At 45.0% G+C, this 25,090-nt stretch overlaps 1 protein-coding gene across 2 annotated transcripts in view; it reads right to left on the minus strand.

Annotated features, from left to right (window-relative positions):
* Positions 1–25,090, minus strand: part of LOC115153313 (spectrin beta chain, non-erythrocytic 1) — a 115,688-nt gene that overhangs the window by 22,544 nt on the left and 68,054 nt on the right. For both annotated transcript variants that reach the window (XM_029698633.1, XM_029698634.1), the window contains 11 exons: positions 15,568–15,659; positions 9,069–9,265; positions 8,109–8,221; positions 7,726–7,913; positions 6,970–7,087; positions 6,373–6,531; positions 5,735–6,037; positions 5,372–5,525; positions 4,237–5,107; positions 3,228–3,365; positions 2,358–3,114 (listed from right to left, as the gene is read on the minus strand). In XM_029698633.1, the coding sequence (XP_029554493.1) occupies positions 2,358–3,114; positions 3,228–3,365; positions 4,237–5,107; positions 5,372–5,525; positions 5,735–6,037; positions 6,373–6,531; positions 6,970–7,087; positions 7,726–7,913; positions 8,109–8,221; positions 9,069–9,265; positions 15,568–15,659 (3,090 nt within the window). The remainder of the gene's footprint in view (positions 1–2,357; positions 3,115–3,227; positions 3,366–4,236; positions 5,108–5,371; positions 5,526–5,734; positions 6,038–6,372; positions 6,532–6,969; positions 7,088–7,725; positions 7,914–8,108; positions 8,222–9,068; positions 9,266–15,567; positions 15,660–25,090) is intronic.

Raw genomic sequence — 25,090 nt, forward strand, 5'->3', positions numbered from 1 at the left:
GTTTGTACAGATGAACGTGGTACCTTCAGGCGTTTGGAAATTGCTCTCAAGGATGAACCAAACTTGTGGAGGTCTATTGACTTTCCCAAGATGTCAAGCAAAGAGGCACTGAGTTTGAAGGTAGGCCTTGAAATACATCCACAGGTACACCTTCAATTGACTCAAATGATGTCAATTAGCTTATCCGAAGCTTCTAAAGCCATTACATCATTTTCTGGAATTTTCCGAGCTGTTTAAAGGCACAGTCAATTTAGTGTATGTAATCTTCTGACCCACTGGAATTGTGATACAGTGAATTATAAGTGAAATAATCTGTCTGTAAACAATTGTTGGAAAAATTACTTGTGTCATGCACAAAGTAGATGTCCTAACCGACTTGCCAAAACTATAGTTTGTTAACAAGAAATTTGTGGAGTGGTTGAAAAACAAGTTTTAATGACTCCAACCTAAGTGTATGTAAACTTCCGACTTCAACTGTATATGAGATGAGTAAAGCATTATGTGAACATTATTAAAGTGACCAGTGATTCCATGTCTATGTACATAGGGCAGCAGCCTCTAAGGTTCAGGGTTGAGTAGCCGGGTGGTAGCCAGCTAGTGATGGCTATTTAACAGTCTGATGGCCTTGAGATAGAAGCTGTTTTTCAGTCTCTCATCCCAGCTTTGACGCACCTGTACTGACCTCGCCTTCTGGCTGAGAGCGGGGTGAACAGGCTGTGGCTTGGGTGGTTGATGGCCTTGATGATCTTTTTGGCCTTCCTGTGACATCGGGTGGTGTAGGTGTCCTGGAGGGCAGGTAGTTTGCCCCCGGTGATGAGTTAGGCAGACCCTACCACCCTCTGGAGAGCCCTGCGGTTGAGTGCGGTGCAGTTGTCGTACCTGGCGGTGGGTAATACAGCCCGACAGGATGCTCTCAATTGTACATCTGTAAAAGTTTGAGGGTCTTAGGGGCTAAGCCAAATTTCTTCAGCCTCCTGAGTTTGAAAAGGCGCTGTTGTGCCTTCTTCAGCACACTCTCTGTGTGGGTGGGCCATTTCACATCGTCATTGATGTGTACGCCGAGGATCTTGAAGCTTTCTACCTTCTCTACTGCGGTCCCGTCAACGTGGACAGGGGCATTTTGTTGACGTTGAGGGAGAGGTTATTTTCCTGGCACCACTCCGCCAGGGCCCTCACCTCCTCCCTTTAGGCTGTCTCGTCATTGTTGGTAATCAGGCCTACTACTGTTGTGTCTGCAAACTTGATGATTGAGTTGGAGGCGTGCGTGGCCACGCAGTCATGGCTGAACAGGGAGTACAGGATGGGGCTGAGCCTGCACCCTTGTGGGGCCCCTGTGTTGAGGATGGAGGTGTAGTTTCCTACCTTCACCACCTTTAGGCAGCCCATCAGGAAGTCCAGGACCCAGTTGCACAGGGCGGTTTCAGACCCAGGGCCCTGAGCTTAATGATAAGCTTGGAGGGTACTATGGTTTTGAAGGCTGAGCTATAGTCAATGAACAGCATTCTGACGTAGGTATTCCTCTTGTCCAGATGGGATACGGCAGTGTGCGATGGTGATTGCATCATCGGTGGCTCTATTGGGGCGGTAAGCAAATTGCAGTGGGTCTAGGGTCTCAGGTAAGGTGGAGATGATATGATCCTTAACTAGCCTCTCAAAGCACTTCATGATGACAGAAGTGAGTGCCTAGGGGGCGATAGTCATTTAGTTCAGTTACCTTTGCTTTCTTGCGTACAGGTACAATGGTGGACATTGTGAAGCAAGTGGGGACAGCAGACTGGGATAGGGAGAGATTGAATATGCCTGTAAACACTCCAGCCAGCTGGTCTGTGCATGCTCTGCGGACGCGGCTAGGGATGCCGTCTGGGCCGGCAGCTTTGCAAGGGTTAACACGCTTAAATGTCTTACTCACGCAGGCCATGGAGAACGAGAGCCCACAGTCCTTGGGAGCGGGCCGCGTCGGTGGCACTATGCTATCCTCAAAACGGGCGAAGGTGTTTAGCTTGTCTGGGAGCAAGAAGTTGGTGTCCGTGACGTGGCTGGTTTTCCCTTTTAATCCATGATTGTCTGTAGATCCTGCCATATAAGTCTCATATCTGAGCCATTGAATTGCAACTTCACTTTGTCTCTATACTGCCATTTTGTCTGTTTGATTGCCTTACGGAGGGAATAACTACACTGTTTGTATTCAACAATATTCCCAGTCACCTTGCCATGGTTAAATGCGGTGGTTCGCGCTTTCAGAAGTCGCCTTGGACACTGTGCCACCCAGTCTATCCAACATATTATTTTGTTTAGTTCTCACTAACATTTGTGTGAGCCAAATGGAGACTGTACTCTGTAATATAATGTGATGTTACCTGGTTGTTGAGGAAGGCTTCAGCCTGCTTGGTATCCCTGAGGAACAGCTGGTGGGCATGGGACTGGGACAGCAGGTTCTGACGGTTCTCCCACATCTTATGCAGCTCGTTCCAGCCTGTGTCCAGGGCCTGCAGCCTCTGCCTCAGGAACATGTACTGGGCGTCCGTCTGGCCCTGGGTCACCATTTCCCCCATGTCCCTCATCTTCTGGTAGTCCACTTCATAGTTGCAGATCTCGTTCTTGATGCCCTCGTGCTGCGCCAGCAGCTTTTCGGCCTCCGTCAGTGTGTTGGGCATGTCTTCTGAAGCGATGGCCGTCTGGGTCTTGGACAGCCATGACTGGAAGTCATCCAGCTCCCGGAGGAACTGCTGCAGCTTGCTGGCTTCGCCCAGGGACTCCTCGCGGTTCTTCAGGGTGCCCTTCATCTCGTCCCACACTCCTGTGATCTCCCCCAGACGACCCATGATGCCCTGGGCTTGGTCGGGGTGCTCGGCTGCAAGGCGCTCCCCCTCCTTCCCCAGTTCTCCTAGCTTGTCCTCGATAGCGGTCAGGTCGCGCTCCATGCCGGTGAGTTTGCGCTGCAGGGCCATGACGCCGGCCAGGTCGTTGCCCAGCTCCTGGGTGGACTCGATCACCTTGGTCTTCTCGCGGATCCACGACTTGGTCTCGTTACACTCCAGGTGGTAGTTCTGTACACCCAGAGCTGAGTTGAGGGAGTCTTTCTTCAGGTCAACTAGGTCACGGAACTGGCTCCATCTAGAGAGATGTAGAAACACACACACAGTCAGGGAACAGTACTTTTCCACTAATGGTTATTAATTGAGGTTAACTGTAGTTGGTGTTGAGGTTGATGTAGGGTGTTACTATACCTGGTGTTGAGTTTGTCCTGTTGGGCTTTGATCTCCTTTTCACTGGGGTGACCACTGTGGATGAGTTGCCTAGCAATCTGGTTCACTACGGCAACGCGGGAAGCTTGGTTGTTCATCTCTGGCTCCAGACTCTCAAACCTGCGGGGGAAGAGGGGTTCGAAAAGGGGAAGGAAGAGGAGGGGAAGGAAGAAGAGGGGAAGGAATAGAGGGAGAGGGTGGATGATGGTGTAGAGAGGGGGAGTTAGAGAGGGAGAGGTAGAGGAGTAGAGGTAGAAACGGTAGAGGTGGCAGAGGGAATGAGTGTACTGTACATAAACATATGGAAACAATGTTATCTTAATGTGAATCCTGTTAACATGCTTTGTTTCCAGCTGAACTATAATGTCATGTTCCAGTTGCCAGTATATCACACAGAAGCAAAGCCAATGAAACAGGAGTCTGGGAATGATTCCATGCGGTGCACTGTGAGTAAACAGTGTGGAGGGGGAGAGATCATTTCAGACCAAAGACACACGTTGGAGTAAACAAGCCATTGAACCGCTGTCCAAAACACTTAGCGAACTGAGGACAAGTGCCTGTTTCTTCTCAGTGTGGGAAGACTTTAGAATGATTGGCTTTAAAACATTGTGGGCTCTGTTGTTAAGTGGAAAGTGAATTATGGGAGTCTAGCTCCCACACATTACACTAGCGGCCCACCCGTGCTTGCATAAAAAGTGTTAGTTTCACAGATCCCTTTCACTGTGCTACATTCCAATGGCCAATCAAACCGCTGGGAGAACATTCATTTCATTCTAGCTGTGAAAAACATACAAAGTTACTGCAAACATGATGGGAAATATTCTTACAACTCATTTCCTTTGCAAAGTGGTTTCACTGAGGGAGTTATACGTCTACACAGTCTGCCTCAAGAGAATGGGTTGTCCTGAAATGATAACAGCAAATCTCCAAATATATCAACTGACATAATGCATCTGGACTGAATAAGCATGGTTAGGCTGGGTGTCTTTACCTGTGCTGAACCACCTCCAGATCCTCCAGTTTCTCTGGTATCTCCATACTGTTGAGCCACTGCTCCTTCTCATCGATCCACACCTCACAGGCGTCCGCCTCGCTGAACATCTTGTAGAGGGCCAGGGCATCCTGTAGGGCCTGCTTCCTCAGCCGGGTCAGCTCAGCCACCTCCTTATAGCGCTCCTCGATGCCTGACAGGCGCCCCTGCACCTCCTCTGAGCCAGTCTGTTCCCCGGGCAGGGTTTTGGACTGCTCGTGCAGGGCGTCGATGACAGGTCGGTAGCCGGCGATCTCCTCGGCCACATCCTTGTGCTTCTTGACCAGGGCCTGGGTGGAGAACTCGTCGTGGCCCACGTCGGCACTGGACACAATGCGGAGAACATCCAGCATCCAGGTGTCGATGTCGTCGGCGTCGGCCTGGAACTGGTGCAGGTTGCAGGCCTCCTCCAGCCGGGCCTTCCTAACGGCAGATAGCCTCTCCAAGGCCGCCCACTGCTCCTGGATGTCTTGGATGCGCTCACGGATCTTGTCGGCTCCGAAGTGGTCGGCGGCCACCAGCTCCTCTCCCTGTTTGATGGTCTGTTGCAGGTGGCCGGCGCGGCCGATCATCTCATCCTCGAAGGCGCGGTGCTGGCTCAGCAGACGCACGGTGCCCGTCAGATCCTTACCGCAGTCCTCCGAGGACAGGATCTGCTCTTTCTCCCGGATCCAGCCCTCCTCCTCGGCCATCTCCCAGAAGAACTTCCAGAGGCGGCGGGACTCCTCCAGGCGGGCGCAGCGCTCGGCGGCCAGCTGGCTCAGCTCTGCGTAACAGAAGTCCATGTGGGCCACTCGGTCCCGGATCACCTGGGGGTCACAGGGCTTATAGCCTAAAGAGGGGACAGGAACACATCACAATTAGCACACTTTTATCATTTAAACTGAGAATACAGGCTTTACCGGACAAAGATCAATGACTTATTTTGCTGACAAGTGGCAGCATTGGCTTGGACTTTACAACAGGCTGTATAGCTTTACCCTTTCAGGATACAATTCATCTCACATCTCTTTTATAGCCTACAGGTATCACCCACAGAGAGAGCATAATCACCTACCACCCACAAACGACTGTAATCCCAGAACATGTTACTCACCCTCTGCATCAATGGCGAACTTCTGAGCGTTGTTGTTGACGGCTTTGACGCGGTCGGCCTGGATGGCAATATCAGCCTCCACCAGAGTGTGCTTCTGCAGCAGGTCCTCCACTCCCAGCAGGTGTTTCCCATAGTCCTGAGACAGCAGCAGCATCTGAAGATACAGGACACATCTCCAGGGTCAGGAAGGCCACAGGTCACTGGGGTCAATAGTGGGTAATGTAACTAAGAAATAGGCAATCGCTCTTACATCACAAATATGTCACTGAGTAAGCTACTGTATCAAGACAATTCTTACCCCACCATCCAACCAAAGTCCCCAATCTATCCCTCCATCATCATCACCATCATCATCTTCCTCACCTTCATCTCATCCATCCAGTCCATGATGTAAAGCATCTCCTGGAAGACCCTCTGCAGGCCCAGGTTCATCTCCAGCCGGATGCGCCGGGCCTTCAGCAGCTCCAGCAGGTACTCCCACAGACGCAGCACGTTGTCCTTCCTCGCTGTCACGCGCTTGATGTCATGGTAGTTCTCTGCCTCCAGCTCCTTGGCCACGGAGAGCACTGCCTGCACACGCTCCTCGTAGGCGCCGATGTCCGTCTCGATGGCCTCGTGCTTCTTGGTGGCGGCCTCCACCGCCTGCAGGTCGAAGCCAAAGTTGTCCTGAGGGAGGGCGGAAGAGGGGGAGAGGAAGAAGGAGTGAGGACAGTTACAGGTTTGTATCTAACTGCTAAGCAGTGGCATAATCTCCATCCAATAGTTTATGTTTTTAAAACTAGCAGGGATATTAAATGGGTCAAGATCATGAGGATGAATCAGGGGAGTAAATGACTTCATTGTACATTACTCTGTATCACCACAAGGGTATGCTATGAACCAATAGAGTTAATGTAGACAATACAGTAGGAGTGGCGTCATTGTTAGTGTGTACCAATAGTGTGTGTGTATCAATGAGCGTGTGGCATTAGTGTTTTCATGAGTGTATGTGTGTGTGTTACCTGTGAGACGAGCCGTTGGTTCTCACTCAGCCAGGTTTCTCTCATGGCGGCTTTGCGGTCAAAGCGGCGGGCCAGCTGCTCCAGTTTCTCCTGACGAATCAGCTCCGTCCTTAGCGCCAGCTCCCTCTCATGCTCTGACTTCTCCAGCCTCTCCCAGGCCTGACACACACACACACACACACACGATCGAGTAACGGTCACACAGGTGCGGCGTACAATATATGGACCTAATATATCCACTATACTAAACCTGTTTTAACTTGTCTTATGGTCTTACCACACCATCAAACAACTAAACCCACCTAGCAACTGCACCAACTAAAGCCACCTAGCAACTAAAGCCACCTAGCAACTAAATCCACCTAGCACAAAGCAAAGTAAATCTTCCTGTCATCAACTATACCAAACTTACAGAAACCATGTCTATCTATTAAATCTATTTCAACCCACTGTCGATCAGCTTACCGCCCTTAAACTGTCTGTCAATCCCCTTAATCCATTCTAATCGAGGACACCACATAATGGGTTTCTGAGTGTATGTTTCGAGATAAGATAAGAGATAAATAAGCCTGTTCTTTAAAGAGCAATAGGTCTCACCTTGTTGATGTCTGAGATGAGTTTGCCGTCCCGCGGGATGTAGACCTTCTGATTGTTGGCCCTCATCTTGCTCTGGATGGTGAAGAGGAGAACTTCCAGGTTGCCTTTCTCAGTGAACCTGACAGAAACAGCAACAATTTTAATGTTGAGCGTAAACCTTACCGAGGAGAAACTGAGTGGAATTTGGCTAATCTCCCTAATGGCTGGTGGCTTTTTGACTTTTGCGTTGAGCCAACCAGCTCCATCTGTCAACATAAAGATCAGCATTATTTTTTCTGCCCGTAGTCCAAGGCCAGTAGTCCACAGAGGGAGAGGTATTTTGTCAGCAGTAGGGGTGACATTGTTGCCTCTGTGGAAACGGTGTCAGAGTCCATTTCAACAGGCTGAAACATCTGTCTAAGCAAGCTTTACTTTTAGCCAGTTCTCAGAATAAAAAAATGTAATTCTGAAAAAAGCTCTGACGAATGCCGACACGAAGCTTGAATAAAAAAAGTGATACTAGCAAGAGCAGTGTGCCAAGAGGAGTTAGTTCACCATGAATCTGATACAACTGTGTATCAGTAAGGGTACACATCTAGAATCCCTGTTTCAGTTTAGTCCTTGGTGAGTCAATTCTGCCAATTCATACTGTAATCTTACAGTAAATTACAAGCTGCTGTGTGGAAAATAGGTGGAGGATATGGTGTAAGACTTTTTAATTTCGCTATGTAAGTGTGTGTGTGTGTGTGTGTGTGTGTGTGTGTGTGTGTGACTCACTTGGGCGGCTTTTCCACGGTACGGTAGGTGTTGAAGGCCTGAAGCTGTTGCTGCACCCCCACTAGGGAGTTGGCAAACCTGCGGTTGTTGAGGATGATGATGGTCTGTTCAATCCATTCCAGGAGGTCAGAGGCCAAACTCTCATATTTCTGAATCATGTTATCAGTCTCAATGGCATTGTCCAGCACCTGGGAGATGAAGGTGGTGAATCAGTATAACAGTACATACATTATATACTGATTATAGCTACATCGGTGGGAAAGTTAAAATATAAGGCCTTGTCATAAAGTAAAGGGAATGATTGTGCTTGAAGAAGTACAGGGACAAGATACTTTGTTCTCTTGTGATCCAGGTTGTGGAAGATGCGAACTCTGACCCCTCACCTTCCCAATCCGTTTGCCCTCCACCTTCAGGGCCTTCATCTTGGAGAAGTAGTGGTAGTAGGTCACAACATAGGTGATGATGGACTTCTCATCAGGGTGGTCCACGCTGATATCTGTAGAGGTAACAAACACACGCGCGCACACACGCACACACACACACACACGCACAATAAGAGTCGGACATAAATGGCTTCGACTGCCCCATGTTTCCCTAATCTACAGACATCAACAGAGGGCTTGTTTTCCGCGCTGCTCTGCTGAGAAAAATTGAATTCATTTGAGGGAAAATTGATTTAGTAGCTATGTTTAGACAGAGGCGGTCGGGGTAGAGGGGCTGCTATGCTCGGAAGCGTTCTCATGCCTGCGTCTCTTTGTTCCCCATACTGCAGACCTCTGAGAAAGCATGCTGAGATCTCAGAACCACCGCTTACTAAATATTTAACACAGCCATTACTCTGCCACGCTTAAAAAGAAAGAGCTCCAGCGGTGAACATTGCCTTTCTGTTTGTACCTGTCACCCTCCTATAATGGGTCTGTCAGCCACCCGTTGAACTACATTAAAGATGCGACCCAGAAGTAGCGGCCTGTCAAACTACACGATATGGATTCTGTAAGTGTTGTACAGTAGTAACAGTTGTCAGGTTTCCATGTATTCATACTGGGATAATATGGCATTCTTTAAGGGTGAAAATGTCTGGGTATAAATGTACTGTCATAATGGCATAAAACACTGGCAGATGCACGAGAGGCAGGGCTAGAGTACAGTATGCTTCAGCAGTGTAAGCAGCTCCTCCACCCTCCTGCTGTTGTGTACACTGTATGTGATGTTTTCACCAGACTATGGAATTCCATGACTATGTAAAACGGTACAGAGTCATGCGCCGATGAGTATATTCAGAGTGTGTAATGCAAATGAAGTATGTGTGTGTTCATGTTTCCATGCGTGTACTCTGTACTAACCCTCCACGTCCAGTAGCTTGTGGAGGCCCAGGTGTTGCTCTGCCAGGTTGAAGGCATTCTGCAGGTTGTGGTGGGCATTTGACTTTTTCAGCTTGTCAAAGTCTATCAGGTCAGGTCTGTGTTTGTGGAGGATGGCGTTGAAAGCCATGCCATCCCTCCAGCTGGTGCTGAAGTTGTGAATGTTTACGTTGGGATATCTGGAAAACAGACAGAAAACCTAGGTTAGGGAAATAGAGCTCGCCAGCTTGAAGTCCTAAAAAACCTAAATGAGTTACCTCTGGTTCGTTCAGCCATTCCTATGGGGGGAATAGAATAGAGTTTTGGGATAAACGCCGAAAAATAAGGTCTGAGGTTAACACAGGTTTAGGAGATCTTATACGTTTTGTTCTATGAGATAATATCAGCCAGTTAACATGACCTTTATGAATTATGAAGACTTATGTGCACTGTGATTTTTTTAAATTAAATAAATGCTTCAAAATTCACAAAAAGTTACGTTAGCCGATCTCATAGAAGAAAACATATACACTGAACAAAAACATAAACGCAACATGTAAAGTGTCGGTCCCATGCTTTATGAGCTGAAATAAAAGATCCCAGAAATTGTCCATACTAACAAAAATATTAATTTGTGTAAAATTGAGCACAAATTTGTTTACATCCCTGTTAGTGAGCACTTCTCCTTTGCCAAGATAATCCATCCACCTGACAGGTATCAAGAAGTTAATTAAACAGCATGATCATTACACAGGTGCACCTTGTGGTGGAGGCAATAAAAGGCCACTCTAAAATGTGCAGTTTTGTCACACAACACAATACCACAGATGTCTCAAGTTGTGGGAGCATGCAATTGGCATGCTGACTGCAGGAATGTCCACCAAAGCTGTTGCCAGAGAATTGAATGTTTGTTTCTCTACAATAAGCCGCCTCCAACGTCATTTTAAAGAATTTGGCAGTGTGTTCCACTGGCTTCACAACCACAGACAACGTGTAACCACGCCAGCCCAGGACCTCCACATCAGGCTTCTTCGCCTGTGGGATCGTCTGATGGGGTGCTGAGGCGTATTTCTGTCTGTAATAAAGCCCTTTTGTGGGCAAAAACTCATTCTGATTGGCTGGGCCTGGCTCCCCAGTGGGTGGCCTATGCCCTCCCAGGCTCACTCGTGGCTGCGCCTCTGCCCAGTCATGTGAAATCTATAGATTAGGGCTTAATTTATTTATTTAAATTAACTAATTTCCTTAAATGAACTAACTCAGTAAATTCTATGAAATTGTTGCATGTTGCATTTATATTTTTGTTCAGTATAAGATCTCATAAGTGTGTGTTTATCAAAAACCCTACAGAAACTCCATGCATTTGCCCATAGACTTTGGGCAACGAACCATGATGGAGTTAATGCCAACAAAAATACTCCATTACTATTGCTCTCTATGTTGCTTGTGTATGAGCCTACTGTTGACTAAACGACAAACTCACATTGTCCATCAACAGAAGTCTAAAATGGAAATTTGGAGAAAACTTTGTTGTTCTTCAAACATCTAATAATAATCTAATCAAATCTTCTGCATCCAACTCCCTCATCAATGAAACAGATGGCTTTTGAAAATGAGTTCCACCTACCGTATGTTCCAAATATGTTCCAACTGACACCAAACACAATGCCTCTCTTTATTAAGCATCTGTTTAACTAAAGTGATTTTACCCTGATGTGTCATGTTCTATTTGAAGCTGGGCATTAGCAGTGTTGGTTTTGTTAATGAGTGAATTGACTTATTCAGCATGGAGCCCAGGGGCTGTTACTGCTGCTGATGTTTTAAACAGCCTGACATTTAGGCCGTGATGTCTGATGTGACACCCTCGCTGTGATTTCAGAGTCGTTCCATGTCATTTCACCAAGCCATGACACCCACCATCTCAGATTGTTCTGAAATGGTTTCTATAGTTAGAAACAGTTAAGACTGGCATTCCTGAAACATTATTTTGTTCTCTGAGAAATTAAGCTAATTTATTGCACCCAAATAGGCAATTTTAATTTATAGGATTCAGATAATATTCAATAGTTATAGTACCCAACATCCGATTTGGACCAAACTTCTTCCTACCAATGAGTAAGACATGTTGCCTGGCTGCCAGACTACTTGCTCCGGCCAAACGCTACGCCACACCCACGGACGTTAGTTTGTTCTCCGCAATGGGTCTGGATTCGAGTACCTCCCTGACACTTCACCGAATGCGAACACATTCGGGGCTGTCTGATTGGTCCAGAAACCGATGGGTTGGGCCAGAACACGTGGGTAAAGCGGCAGTTTGAAAATGTGCCATCGGCTTTGATACTCTGGTTGGTTAGAGAAGACAAACTTTGTTTTGTATAACACCCCTCATTACCACAAACAACTTCAATGATGGCAGTCTCAGACTAAAGTATGCAGCAAACGACAGAGCAGTGGAAGAAGTTAGTGTGAGTTGTCAGTCTATAAGACGTGAGGAATCCCCAGAAATTGTCAAAGCTACCTACGGACCACAGACACCCCATGCCAATCCCACCCCAGCAACCAATATACTGTATAGGTTCTATATGTTTGACAAGTAGTATGAAGCTTCAGCTTGGAGTATTGCTTCTCCATACTATATAATGTATTACCTGTGAATCTGGTGATGTTTTTTTCCCCCTTTTCAGAGAAATTAGTTATTGAAGTCACTTGCATTGTTTACCATCAAATATTGTGAAAGTACCAGGTTTTGACCACTAGATGCTGCTGTTCTTGATATACCGCCACACTCTTTTATACATGTTCCTGCTTTCTTGTGTCACAACATTTCCTTTGCAATTTTTGGTAGAAAACCAATAGATTCGTGTCATGATGAAAAGACCTTGTGTGGTCATCATAACAATTCAGGTCATTGTCCAGTCCTCCATGAAAGCAAATCAGTTTGTCCTTCTTTCACGCTTAATCTGTGTCAAGGAAATGGCCCCTTTGCGTGTGGTTTATTCCCTTCAAAAAAGGTCTGTATTAGTTTATATTGGACCATTCATGGCGAACAAGAAAACTACAAGGCTACATCAGTTCTAATGGTTCCAATATTATGGTCTCTAATGGTCTTCAATGGTAAAAACCAGAGGTGTTAACTCGAGTCACGTGACAAATTTTGTGACCTGAGACACGACTTGGCTAAAAGAAAAAACACTTGCCACTTGACTTTGACTTCAGCATCTATGACTCATGACTTATCTTGGACTTGAACTGCATAACTCGAGACTTGATTTGTCGTCTTGTGCACTATGTAAGCATTTCTGTCCTTTATATACGAGTGTTGTAGGTTCTGTGCGTTCTGTTCTATGTCTTGACCAATCAGATTCACGGAAATCACAGGTCTAGCAAAGTGTGTGCCGCTCCACTGACCTCAGGTATTTATTTAGCAAAGGTGATAACACATCACTCCCGCCATACACAAGCAAGAACTCTTCACAGAAATGTTGCAGCTGCCCTACACCTAAACTGTATGCAAAGAAAACAAGTCGATTTCTCAGTCTGATCAACTAGGCTACTGATAACTACTGCAGCTGCATAGGCTACAGCCAATGCGCCCTGTAACGTCTTGCCCTCTGGCCAGGGTAAACAAAATGGTAATGTTATCTAGCCAATTTATAGCCGTTTATTTGTGTTAGGAGAAAATGTGATCAAATTTGGTTTAGGCTATACTCAAACTAGGGCTGGCTGGCTAGGCTGACCTTTATAATCCAAAATTATTAACTGAAAGTAATCAAACACAATACTGATTATATAAACACACTGAGTTACTTTTGAATTGCAGTTGCATAGGCATATATGATGCAAACCTGCATAAAGCAAGCTCCGCCCTGTGAGTTCTATTGTCCAGTTGCAGTGGTTGTGTCTGTGTAAAGGAAAGTGTCGTTCTAAAATATAATTCATATTAACAAGTACAAGGTTGCTGCAGTTTGACAGGGTTTTCATCCTCCCTTGGGCCAGGAGTTTTTCCAAAATTTCTTTAAAACCACGTAACCTGTTTAGAACATATCTGTATACCTAGGCAGCAGGTAGCCTAGTAGTTAAGAGCGTTGGGCCATGTGCCCTTGAGCAAGGCACTTAACCTGAATTGCTCTGGATAAGAGCATCTGCTAAATGACTCAAATGTCAATCTGGTCCCACTCCCATCATTGCCCTTATAAATACCTTTTTACAACTACTAATGAATCACTGTCAGACCATATAGGGTCCTGTTGTATACTTGGTTAGGTTTTCAGATTAGGAGAGGCTCCGGGCACCAGGGAAAACAAATTTGCCACACCACTTTGGGACCTGTGGTGCCACCACTGCATCAGTTGCATCATCGGTCCTAAAAATCGTTGCATTCCTTTTTCAAACACTTTGTGGGGGGGGATGCAGTTTGTAAAACATGTGGGTCCAAAATCACTGCTGTATTGAAATTGCTACGAAATTGTCATAAAACACTTGTGGAACATGGGACTTTACTTGATAATTGCCCATTATTACTTGTGACTTGACTCGAGACTCGAAAGTTAAGACTTGAGACTTGCTTAGGTTTTTTTTTAATACTTTGTCCCATACGTGGTAAATAACACCCACTGCATAGTATTTTACAATTGATATTGAGTTGTGTTGGGTTTAATGGCAAATGTCACTAACCACAATACATATAGAGCAGTTTCCTGAAATTTTATTTTAAAAAATAAGACTGCCATGCAATTATTTTATCAGAGATGTCACAAAATTTTAATCCCTAGTGATAGTCCCTAGAGATAGCCCTTTTAGAAAGCGGCCACTTGTTGGACTATTCAAGGAGAGTTGGGTTGAAGCATTAGGTTGCTAAGAGACGGACAAACTGAATTGCTTTCATGGATGACTGACTTGATGACCACACTATTTATTTTCATAAAGAGGCAAATCTAATGAGCCAAATCTATCTATTTAATAAACACAAGAGACCAGCAGAATGGATAAAACAGTGTGAAAGTAGCAAGAACAGCAGCATCTAGTAGTCAAAACCTGGTACTTTCACACTATTTTATGCTAAATAATGCAAGCGACTACAATTGCAATTTTTTTCTGAACCATCACCAGACCATTATTCCTCGTCCACCAAACTTTACAGTTGACACTATGCATTGGGGCAGGTAGCGTTCTCCTGGCATCTGTCAAACCCACATTTGTCCGTTGAACTGCCAGATGGTGAGGCATGATTCATCACTCCAGAGAACGCGCTTCCACTGCTCCAATGGCGGCGAGTTTTACACTACTCCAGTCGAAGCTTGGTGGCTACTCGGCCATGGAAACCCATTTCATGAAGCTCCTCGAAGAACAGTTTGTGTGCTGATGTTGCTTCCAGAGGCAGTTTGGAACTCAGTAGTGGGTGTGGCAACCGAGGACAGACGATTTTAAAGCGCTTCAGCACTCAGTGGTCCTGTTCTGTGAGGTTGCATGGCTTACCACTTCGCGGCTGGGCCGTTGTTGCTCCTAGACATTCACACTTCACAATAACAGCACTTACATTGGACCAGGGCAGCTCTAGCAGGGCAGAAATCCGATGAACTGACTTGTTGGAAAGGTGGCATCCTATGACGGTGACATGTTGAAAGTCACTGAGCTCGTCAGTAAAGCCATTCTACTGGCAATGTTTGTCAATGGAGATTGCATGGCTGTGCGCTGGATATTATACACCTGACCTCAACGGGTGTGGCTGAAAAAGCCGAATCCACATACACTATATATACAAAAGTATGTTTCTCACATACGTATACCCTTGATGATGTTGACATTTTCTATCACAAACTGTAGACCATAATCTGTTGACCAGACGGATGTTCCAGAAAAACGCATTATTGAGTTTGCTCAAATTCTGATTTGACAGATCTGGCTAACACAGAATTTACAGTTCAGAAAGAGAGCTTGATGTTTAGCCTGATCAGACACTATGGCAATGAATGCTCTGAAGCAAACTTGTTACCTCCTAGGTTAACTTGATTTTAGCCTGTCCTGGTGGATAAAGACAGGGATTCTCTGCCAATCAGATTCTTGTCCAACACCATGACTGGTCCCTTTACGGAAAATCCAATTGACATAGGAGCCTGCATTGTTTGCTGTGCATTACAAATGGAATGAATTACTGGACCTCGAATAGATCTTTTAGATCATTCTGAAGATCTTATTCTGGAACGTTATCTTTTTTAAAAAAAATGTACAATCAATCATGTATCTGGTCAACTTAACCTGTAGCAATGTAACCCAACACAGTTTCCCTTTGACCGCTATACCAATGCTGTGTATTGCTTTGTTTATTATTTTTTGCAACTGGAAGAAATCCCAGACTCACTTATCTGGTTAAGAGAAGCTGGATATGTTCAGGGAATCCTGAATTTGTTAAACCATCTTTCTGGAAAACCCACCAGGATGTTTCTGCAAACTTTGCGCTATAGTAGAATACAGTAGGCCTCAGGCTGGTGGTGGTGTAGACACTCACCCTGCAGTCTTCATCTGGCACCAGAGCAGCAGAGCATCTTTAGCCGACTTCTTCTCCTTGTTATCCTCCGTCTCCACTCTGATGTCCTGGATCTGTCAAGCACATACCAAAGAATATGGTCAAAACGCCATCCATCAGCAGGACCCAAAAGACTGATACAACCACTATTCACACACACACAACAAATATGTGCACACACACACACACAGAACAAATAAGTGCGCACACACACACACACACACACACACACACACACACACACACACACACACACACACACACACACACACACACACACACAGGAATGCACCCACCTGCATTGAGTAACATAGACATAAACACCACTTAGCACTTTCTTGATGTACAAATGTAACCCTCTGGTTACTTCTTTATTTTTTAAAAGGGACTGTATTATTTACTGTGTGCTGACGTTGTTGCATGTTGGTCATATTTGGGAGACTGACCAGTTGCTAGGCAACAATGTAAAAAGTGTGAGAGAAGACTCATGAAAACTACAAGCTATCAACGTTTGCTAACTAGTTGTTTCAAGCAGTTTATAGTTGTGTAACTCGCTCACCAGTGCAAATGAATGTAGTATACAGTTGAAGTCGGAAGTTTACATACACCTTAACCAAATACATTTAAAGTCAGTTTTTCACATTCCTGACATTTAATCTAAGTAAAAATTCCTTGTCTTAGGTCAGTTAGGATCACCACTTTATTTTAAGAATGTGAAATGTCAATAATAGTAGAGAAATATTTCTTTCAGCTTTTATTTCTTTCATCACATTCCCAGTGGGTCAGAAGTTGACATACACTCAATTAGTATTTGGTAGCATTGCCTTTAAATTGTTTTACTTGGGTCAAACCTTTTGGGTAGCCTTCCACAAGCTTCCCACAATAAGTTGGGTGAATTTTGGCCCATTCCTCCTGACAGAGCTGGTGTAACTGAGTCAGGTTTGTAGGCCTCCTTGCTCGCACACGCTTTTTCAGTTCTGCCCACAAATTTTCTATAGGATTGAGGTCAGGGCTTTGTGATGGCCACTCCAATACCTTGACTTCGTTGTCCTTAAGCCATTTTGCCAAAACTTTGGGAGTATGCTTGGGGTCATTGTCCATTTGGAAGACCCATTTGCGACCAAGATTTAACTTCCTGACTGATATCTTGAGATGTTGCTTCAATATATTCACATAATTTTCCTACCTCATGGAGCCATCTATTTTGTGAAATGCACCAGTCCCTCCTACAGCAAAGCGCCCCCACAATATGATGCTCCCACCCCCGTGCTTCACGGTTGGGATGGTGTTCTTCTGCTTGCAAACCTCACCCTTTTTCCTCCAAACATAAGGATGGTCATTATGGCCAAACAGTTCTATTTTTGTTTCATCAGACCAGAGGACATTTCTCCAAAAAGTACTATCTTTGTCCCCATGTGCAGTTGCAAACTGTAGCAAACTGTAGGTTTTGGAGCAGTGGCTTCTTCCTTGCTGAGCGGCCTTTCAGGTTATGTTGATATAGGACTCGTTTTACTGTGGATATAGATACTTTTGTACCTGTTTCCTCCAGCATCTTCACAAGGTCCTTTGCAGTTGTTCTGGGATTGATTTGCACTTTTCGCACCAAAGTACCTTCATCTCTAGGAGACAGAAGGTGTCTCCTTCCTGAGCGGTATGATGGCTGTGTGGTCCCATGGTGTTTATACTTGCGTACTATTGTTTGTACAGATGAACGTGGTACCTTCAGGAGTTTGGAAATTGCTCACATGGATGAACCAGAGTTGTGGAGGTCTACAATTTTTTTCTGAGGTCTTGGCTGATTTATTTAGATTTTTCCATGATGTCAAGCAAAGAGGCACTGAGTTTGAAGGTAGGCCTTGAAATACATCCACAGGTACACCTCCATTTGACTCAAATTATGTCAATTAGCCTATCAGAAGCTTCTAAAGCCATGACATCATTTTCTGGAATTTTCCGAGCTATTTAAAGGCACAGTCAACTTAGTGTATGTAAACTTCTGAACCACTGGAATTGTGATACAATGAATTATACGTGAAATAATCTGTCTGTAAACAATTGTTGGAAACATTACTTGTGTCACGCACAAAGTAGATGTCCTAACCGACTTGCCAAAACTATAGTTTGTTCACAAGAAATTTGTGGAGTGGTTGAAAAACGAGTTTTAATGATTCGAACGTAAGTGTATGTAAACTTCCGACTTCAACTGTATATGATGAACATTTAGTTGAGCATCCCTGATCACAGTGAGGATAGCGAGGGATTTATTGCTTGTACTTGTGGAAAGCCTCTCGCGAAATAGTAGAAAGCAGATTATTCAGTCGACGTTACTATCGGTCCTAGACTACAGCTACATCATCTATAGGAACAGCTGCCACTTCATTAAAGCCGTTAGATGCAGTTTATCAAAGCGCACTACTCTTCATTACGGGTGACAATTTTTGTACTCGTCACTGCATTCTCTACCAGAAAGTTGTTTGGCCCTCTGATGTCACGCAGGTTTATACATTGCTGTGTTTTCATTTAAAAAGCTCTTTTACAAAAAGTCCCACTGTACCTAACATCATTACTAAACTTTAGACATACGAGTTCCAACAGCTGGTCTCAGGGATGGCTAACTCTGGAAACTCCTTTGATCTCTACTGAGTAAGGTAAATCAGCTTTTAGTTTTCTTGCACCTTATTTGTGGAACAATCTTAAACCTTATCTTACATTTGATATTCTGGTGCCTCTAGTGTAATTCAGAAAGCTGATTGAGGACCTTATTACTGAGGAATGTGTTTGATTTTGATGACTGTGTTTTCTTTTTGCTTGCATTTTGATGTATATTTTCTGTAATCTGTCATTCAGGGCTGGGTAATCTGGGTAATCTGTCATCCAGGGCTGTAAGAGACGTTGTTCTCAGTAAGACTCCCTGACAAAATAAAGGTTAAATAAAATAAATACAAAATATAAACTTTCTCTGACTGAGAGGATCAACTGTAATCAACAGGCTGCTCTTTCTGCCTCTCGACCTTATGCTAAAATGCTGACCACACCACTCACGTGTTTTTAGACATTTTTGCAAATATTGAAAATTAAATACCTCATTTACATAAGTATTCACACCCCTGATATGTTAGAATCACATGTTGCAGCAAATACAGCTGTGAGTCTTTTTTAGTAAGTCTCTAAGATCTTTGCACACCTGGATTGTGCATCATTTACACATTATTACAAAAATTATTCAAGTACTGTCAAGTTGGTTGTTGATCATTGCTAGACAGTGATTTTCATGTCTTGAAGACGATTTAAGTCAGAACTGTAACTAGACCACTCAGGAACATTCAATGTTGTTTAAGCAACTCCAGTGTATATTTGGCCTTGTGTTTTAGGTTATTGTCCTGCTGAAAGGTGAATTTGTCTCCCAGTGTCTGTTTGAAAGCAGACGGAACCAGGTTTCCCTCTAGAATTTTGCCTGTGCTTAGCTCTATTCCGTTTTTTATCCCCCCCAAAAAAACTCCCTAGTCCTTGCCGATGACAAGCATACCCATAACATGATGCAGCAACCACCATGCTTGAAAATATGAAGAGTAATAACTCTGTGATGTGTTGTGCTGGATTTGCCCCAAACATAATGCTTTGTATTCAGAACATAAAGTTAATTTATTTTGCAGTTTTACTTTAGTGCCTTATTGCAAACAGGATGCATGTTTTGGGATATTTTTATTCTGTACAGGCTTCCTTCTTTGCACTATGTCATTTAGGTTAGTACTTTGGAGTAATTACAATGTTGTTGATCCATCTTCAGCTTTCTTCTATCACAGCCATTAAACTGTAAACTGTTTTAAAAAGTCACCATTGTCACCATCCTTCCTCTTCAGTAACTGAGTTAGGAAGGACGCCTGTATCTTTGTAGAAACTGGGTGTATTGATACACCATCCAAAGTTTAATGAATAACTTCACCATGCTCAAATGGATAATCAATGTCTGTTTTTGTTTTACCCATCTACCAATAGGTGCCCTTCTTTGTGAGGCATTGGAAAACCTCCCTGGTCTTTGTGGTCAAATCTGTTTTTGAAATTCACTGCTTTACTGTGGGACCATACACATAATTGTATGTCTGTGGTACAGAGATGAGGTAGTCATTCAAAAATCCTGTTAAACACTATTATTGCACACAACTTGTTTAGGCATGCCATAACAAAGGGTTTGAATACTTATTGACTCAAGACATTTAAAATGTTCCTTTTTTATTAATTTGTAAAGAAATCTAAAAACATAATTCCACTTTGACATTATGGGGTATTGTGTGTTGGCCAGTGTCACAACATCTAAATGTAATACATTTTACATTCAGGCTGTAGCACAACAAAATGTGGAAAAAGTCAAGGGGTGTGGATACTTTCTGAAGGCACTGTATTATATTTCCTACTGGGTAAACTATATATTCTTCAGGGGTATATTACCTACTAGGTGGAAGCATTGGACCATTTTATTTATGGTTAGGCCCACCCAGGCCACACACTCATTTTCACATGCTGCCTGCTTACAGACCACATAATATATTATTGCCACACACCTAGATACTACTGTAGGTCCAAACTGACATGAACTCCAGTCCCTCAGAAGAGAGGGCTACAAATGGAGGCACTGCTGAGATGGTTAACAGGAGATCCTGAGATAATGGATGAGCAATGATTAAACAACAGGACTGTACATGAAGGCAGTGCAGTGAACATTAAACAGTGAAAAGACTATCCCCCTATCATAAGGCCAACTATTAGTGGTGATATCAAGCCATTTGGGAACCCTCTCATTTTAACAGCGAGTTCCAATAGCTCAGAGGGAAAGAGTATGGAGATGAATATGGAGAAGCTGACACAGTTGAGCCAGTGGGAGGACACTGATCCTATCAGGGCATTAATGGTTATGGGAGTGGAGAAGGAGCATCAGATATTGAAGGGGCTTTGGATGCCTTCGAGTTGTCTGGACTGCTTAAAGTGAACAAATGTATGCAACATCCTCAAACCAAGTGGGCCAGTGTTTTAGTTAAAACTTTTGTGGATCTCACAGCATAGTGTGTGCCAACTCTGGTTGAAGATGAAGAAAAGGGCATTAACTGGCAGTTTATCTGTCTAGGAAAAGTAGCTCCTCCCTCTCCTGAGAAAATACCCACCACCAAATTCTCCCCATGTCAGCGCCCCGTAGTAAAAACAAACTACAGGCCTTCATGATGAGAGAGTGGATCTCAGCTAGCAAGCTGAAGAACCTTGTCAAGCCACAGCCTCAAGACCTGAATACATAATTGAAGCCATGAGGAAGGTTCTGAAGGAAGCTATGACATCTCACTATAAGACCAGTCCGTACAGAAGACTGCAGATTTTCAATGGCACGGTGTAAATGCCCCTTGGGGAAGAGGACATAGACTCCTGGATGGAACAAGTAAACCAGATGTTGCCTGAGTGGCAATACTCGAACCAGGAGAAGAGAAAGAGACTCATCAAGAGTTTCAAGGCCCCTGCCCTGAGTGTGGCTACAGCGCTAAGAGCTAACCACAAAGATGCATTGGTAGAGGACTAATTGAACATACTGGAGCACACATACGGCACACCAGACTCAGGGGAGGACCTCTACTACAAGTTTGAGGGCCTGCAACAGAAACCTGGAGAGAAGATCTCTGATTTCCTGCTTTGACTAGAGAAGTCGTCACAGAACGTCAGAGTGAAAAGAGGCATGAGTCCAGGGTCGACGTCGCACAAGTTAACAAGATTATCAAGGGAGTGATGTACAACACTGAAATCCTGGTGCATCTTCAACAGAGAGAGAAGAGAGAGGCCGCCCACATTTCCAGTTCGACTGCAAAAGCTGAGGGAAGAAGAGAAGCACTCTCATTGAATCCCAGTATCCCAAGTCCAACCTCAGAAAGAGCCAACAACATTTTGGCTGGGGCCGAAATCAAAGCTCTCTGCAGACAGGTGAAAGAACTGAAGTCTGCCATAGCAGCAATGAAGGTGACCCTGGCTGAAGGCAACATCGAGGTTTAAGTTCAACTCTGCTGAGAGGCCCTGCACTGTGCTAGTGGAACCAGCTGAGAGGAGTGAGCTGCCAGCTTCTGTCCTGATAACCAGCAGTGTGGTTACTGTTCCTGCTGAAGATGGCAGTAGCATAACTCTATGGGTGAAGAATGAAAGCACGCAGGCAGTCACACTCCAACCCGATCTCAAGATGGCCGAACTGCATCCAGTAGCTCACATAACCCACACAGAAGTCACCCAGAAGTAAAGAAGAAACCCTCAACCCTGACCTCCTTGACTTCGGCAACTCTCCCGTTCCCCCACAATGGAAAGAACGGTTGAAAAGGAGACTGAAGGAATGGGCCATAGTGTTTTCTTTAAATGAATAGGAGGTGGGCTGTGCAAGTGGAGTGGAACACATGCTCAGACTCACCAATGAACGACCATTGAGCGAGAGGTTCAGAAGTATGGCGCCCACGGATGTAGAAGATGTTCAGAAACACTTGAGAGAGTTGACGGACTGTCTGTCTGTCAGGAATCAAGTAGTTCTCCATCCTCAACCATCGCAGTGGCTATTACCAGATCCCCATGCGCAAGGCCGACAAGGAGAAGACAGTGTTGATCTGCCCTCTTGGTTTCTACCAATTACAGAGGATGCCTCAAGGAGTCACTGGAGCTCCAGCATCTTTCCAACTATTAATGGAGAAGGCTGTCGGCTACATGAACCTCCGCGCATGGACAATAACCACCTCACCAACGTGCAAACCACCGCCAAGCTGAATGCCACAGGCCAGAGGTGGATGGCCACTCTCACCAACTACGAGTTCAAGTTGCAGTACAGGCCAGGGCGAGTGAACATTGATGCCGACGCCCTATCAGGATGCTCACACGTCAGTGCTGAAGAGGATGGAGACTGGGTTGAAATCCCCTCATCAAGGGAGTCAGAGGCATTTGCCGAGTAATGACTGCCAACGTCTCTTCAGACAGTATCTCTGAGAGGGCAACTGTGAACATAGGAGCCCTGCCCGAGGCTGTCCCTGAACCCTTCGTGAAATTCACTGCTCTGAAGATGGATGGACTATCCTGCCTGAGTCCTGAGGATCTGCGATGCGCACAGCTCTGGGACCCAGTGATATCCACCGTCAGCCAGGCCCTGGGGTTAAGAAAGGAACACTTCCTAAGCAGAAACACAAACCCAGAAGAAGCCTTTCTCCTGAGGTCATGGAACATGCTGTACAAGGAAAGGATGTTTAAGTCCATGGTCCCCAATTACAAACAGGTGCCAAATAAAGGGAGACAAGGCAGACAGAACAGGAACGTTTGATGACACGTACTTCTGAGAAACTGGATGAGTTTGGATATGTTTTGGAGGGGTGATGGCTTGGATGGCGATGGCTCGAATAATCAGTCATCTGAGCCAATGGCAGAGCCATAGAGTTAATCCCAGTGACATTTAGCAGACTGCACCCGGTCATACAAGGACAAGACTTACTCCCTGCTCTCAGAGCTCAGTGGAGCAAAACTAAGGTGATTTTAGAGGAGGGAGGATGTTACACAGCTAAGATGGAGCTCATACATTAGTGAAGAAGAGGAGTCTGAACAGATTCAATGTAAAGTCAGTGAGCGAAGAAGAGATAAAGACACCGCAGTGGGAGAAAATATAAATGTTTTTTGGAAGCTAAAGATAAAAAGCTGTAAGTGACAAATTAAGGAGCACAGACCTCTGGGAATGAGATGAGAGCGAAAAACTCTACAGAAGCGGGCGGGCGGAGCATGCAGAGCGAGGCGGGTGGAAAGGACAGGCAGAGCAGTGACTGTATGCTAGCAGGATAGTCCATATCTCCAAACATCTTCCATAAGTGGATGAATTGGTCTAATTTATGGTAAAGCCTCAACCATTAGCTACCTTTTCCAATTCAAATGAGCTTGAAAGTGAATGACAACATGACAACATTTTTATTGTTTTGTGTGAGTACAGCCCCGCGATAAAATGCCCAGTGATATCCAACGTCAGCCAGGCCCTGGGGTTAAGAAAGGAGCCATTCTCCTGGGGTCATGGAACATGCTCACACAGAGATGGAGTGCTGTACAGGAACCCCAAGAACTCCCATTCAGTTTGACAGAGATAGCTGGTCCTGCCCCAAGAGTACCACCATGCTGTCATGAAGTCACTGCATGATGATATGGGACTGGCCCAGGCAAGATTTTACTGGCCTCGCATGTCTCGCGACATTGAGCAACACTGCATGAACTGTGCAAGGTGTATCCATCGGATGACCCTACACCCATGGGCCGCTGAGCTAGTCAACATCACCCATGGAGCTGGTCTGCATCGACTTCCTGACAGTGGAGAATGACAGCAGAAACATCAGCAACATCCTCATCATTACAGACCACTTCACCCACTATGCCCAGGCATACCCTACCAAGGACCAGCTTGTAAGCACAGTGGCCAAAGACTTGTGGGAGAAGTTCTTTGTACACTATAAACTACCAACAGGGGTCCACTACTATCAAGGAAGATACTTCGAGAGCCGACTGATCCACCAAATGCTAACCCTTGTGGGGGTAAAGAAGTCAATAACCTCTCCCTATCATCCTCAACGGAACGCAAAGGTGGAACACTTCAACCCTATGCTGCTTAACATGCTTGGCACTCTGGGTCCTACAAACAATCAACATTTGCTAACTAGTTCCTTCAAGGAGTTACAGTTGTGTAACTCGCTCACCAGTGCAAATACATGTAGTATATAAAAGTACACCAGTATGTGGACACCCATTCAAATTAGTGGATTCTGCAATTTAGCCACACCCGTTGCTAACAGGTGTATAAAAATCGAGCATACAGCCCTGCAATCTCCATAGACAAACATTGGCAGTAGAATGGTTTGTACTTAAGTGCTCAGTAACTTTTAATGTGGCACGGTCATAGGATGCCACCTTTCCAACAAGTCAGTTTGTAAAACTTCTGCCCTGCTAGAGCTGCCCTGGTCAACTGTAAGCGCTGTTATTGTGAAGTTGAAATGGCTAGGAGCAACAACGGCTCAGCCGCGAAGTGGTAGGTCACACAAGCTCAAAGAATGGGATCGTCGAGTGCTGAAGCCCGTAAAGTGTCTGTCCTCGGTTGCAACAAACTTCCAAACTGCCTCTGGAAGCAACGTCAGCACAAGAACTGTTCATCAGAAACTTCATGAAATGGGTTTCCATATCCGAGCAGCCGCACACAAGCCTAAGATCACCATGTGCAACGCCAAGCGTCGGCTGAAGTGGTGTAAAGCTCGCCTGCATTGGACTCTGGAGCAGTGGAAACGTGTTCTCTGGAGTGATGAATCACGCTTCACCATCTGGCAGTCATACAGACAAATCTGGGTTTGGCAGATGCCAGAAGAACGCTACATGCCCTAATGCATCATACCATCTGTAAAGTTTGGTGGAGGAAGAATAATGATCTGGGCTGTTTTTCATGGTTCAGGCTCCTTAGTTCCAGTGAAGGGAAATCTTAACTCTACAG

This window comes from Salmo trutta, chromosome 18, assembly GCF_901001165.1.
Source record: "Salmo trutta chromosome 18, fSalTru1.1, whole genome shotgun sequence".
NCBI classification, from domain to species: domain Eukaryota; kingdom Metazoa; phylum Chordata; class Actinopteri; order Salmoniformes; family Salmonidae; genus Salmo; species Salmo trutta.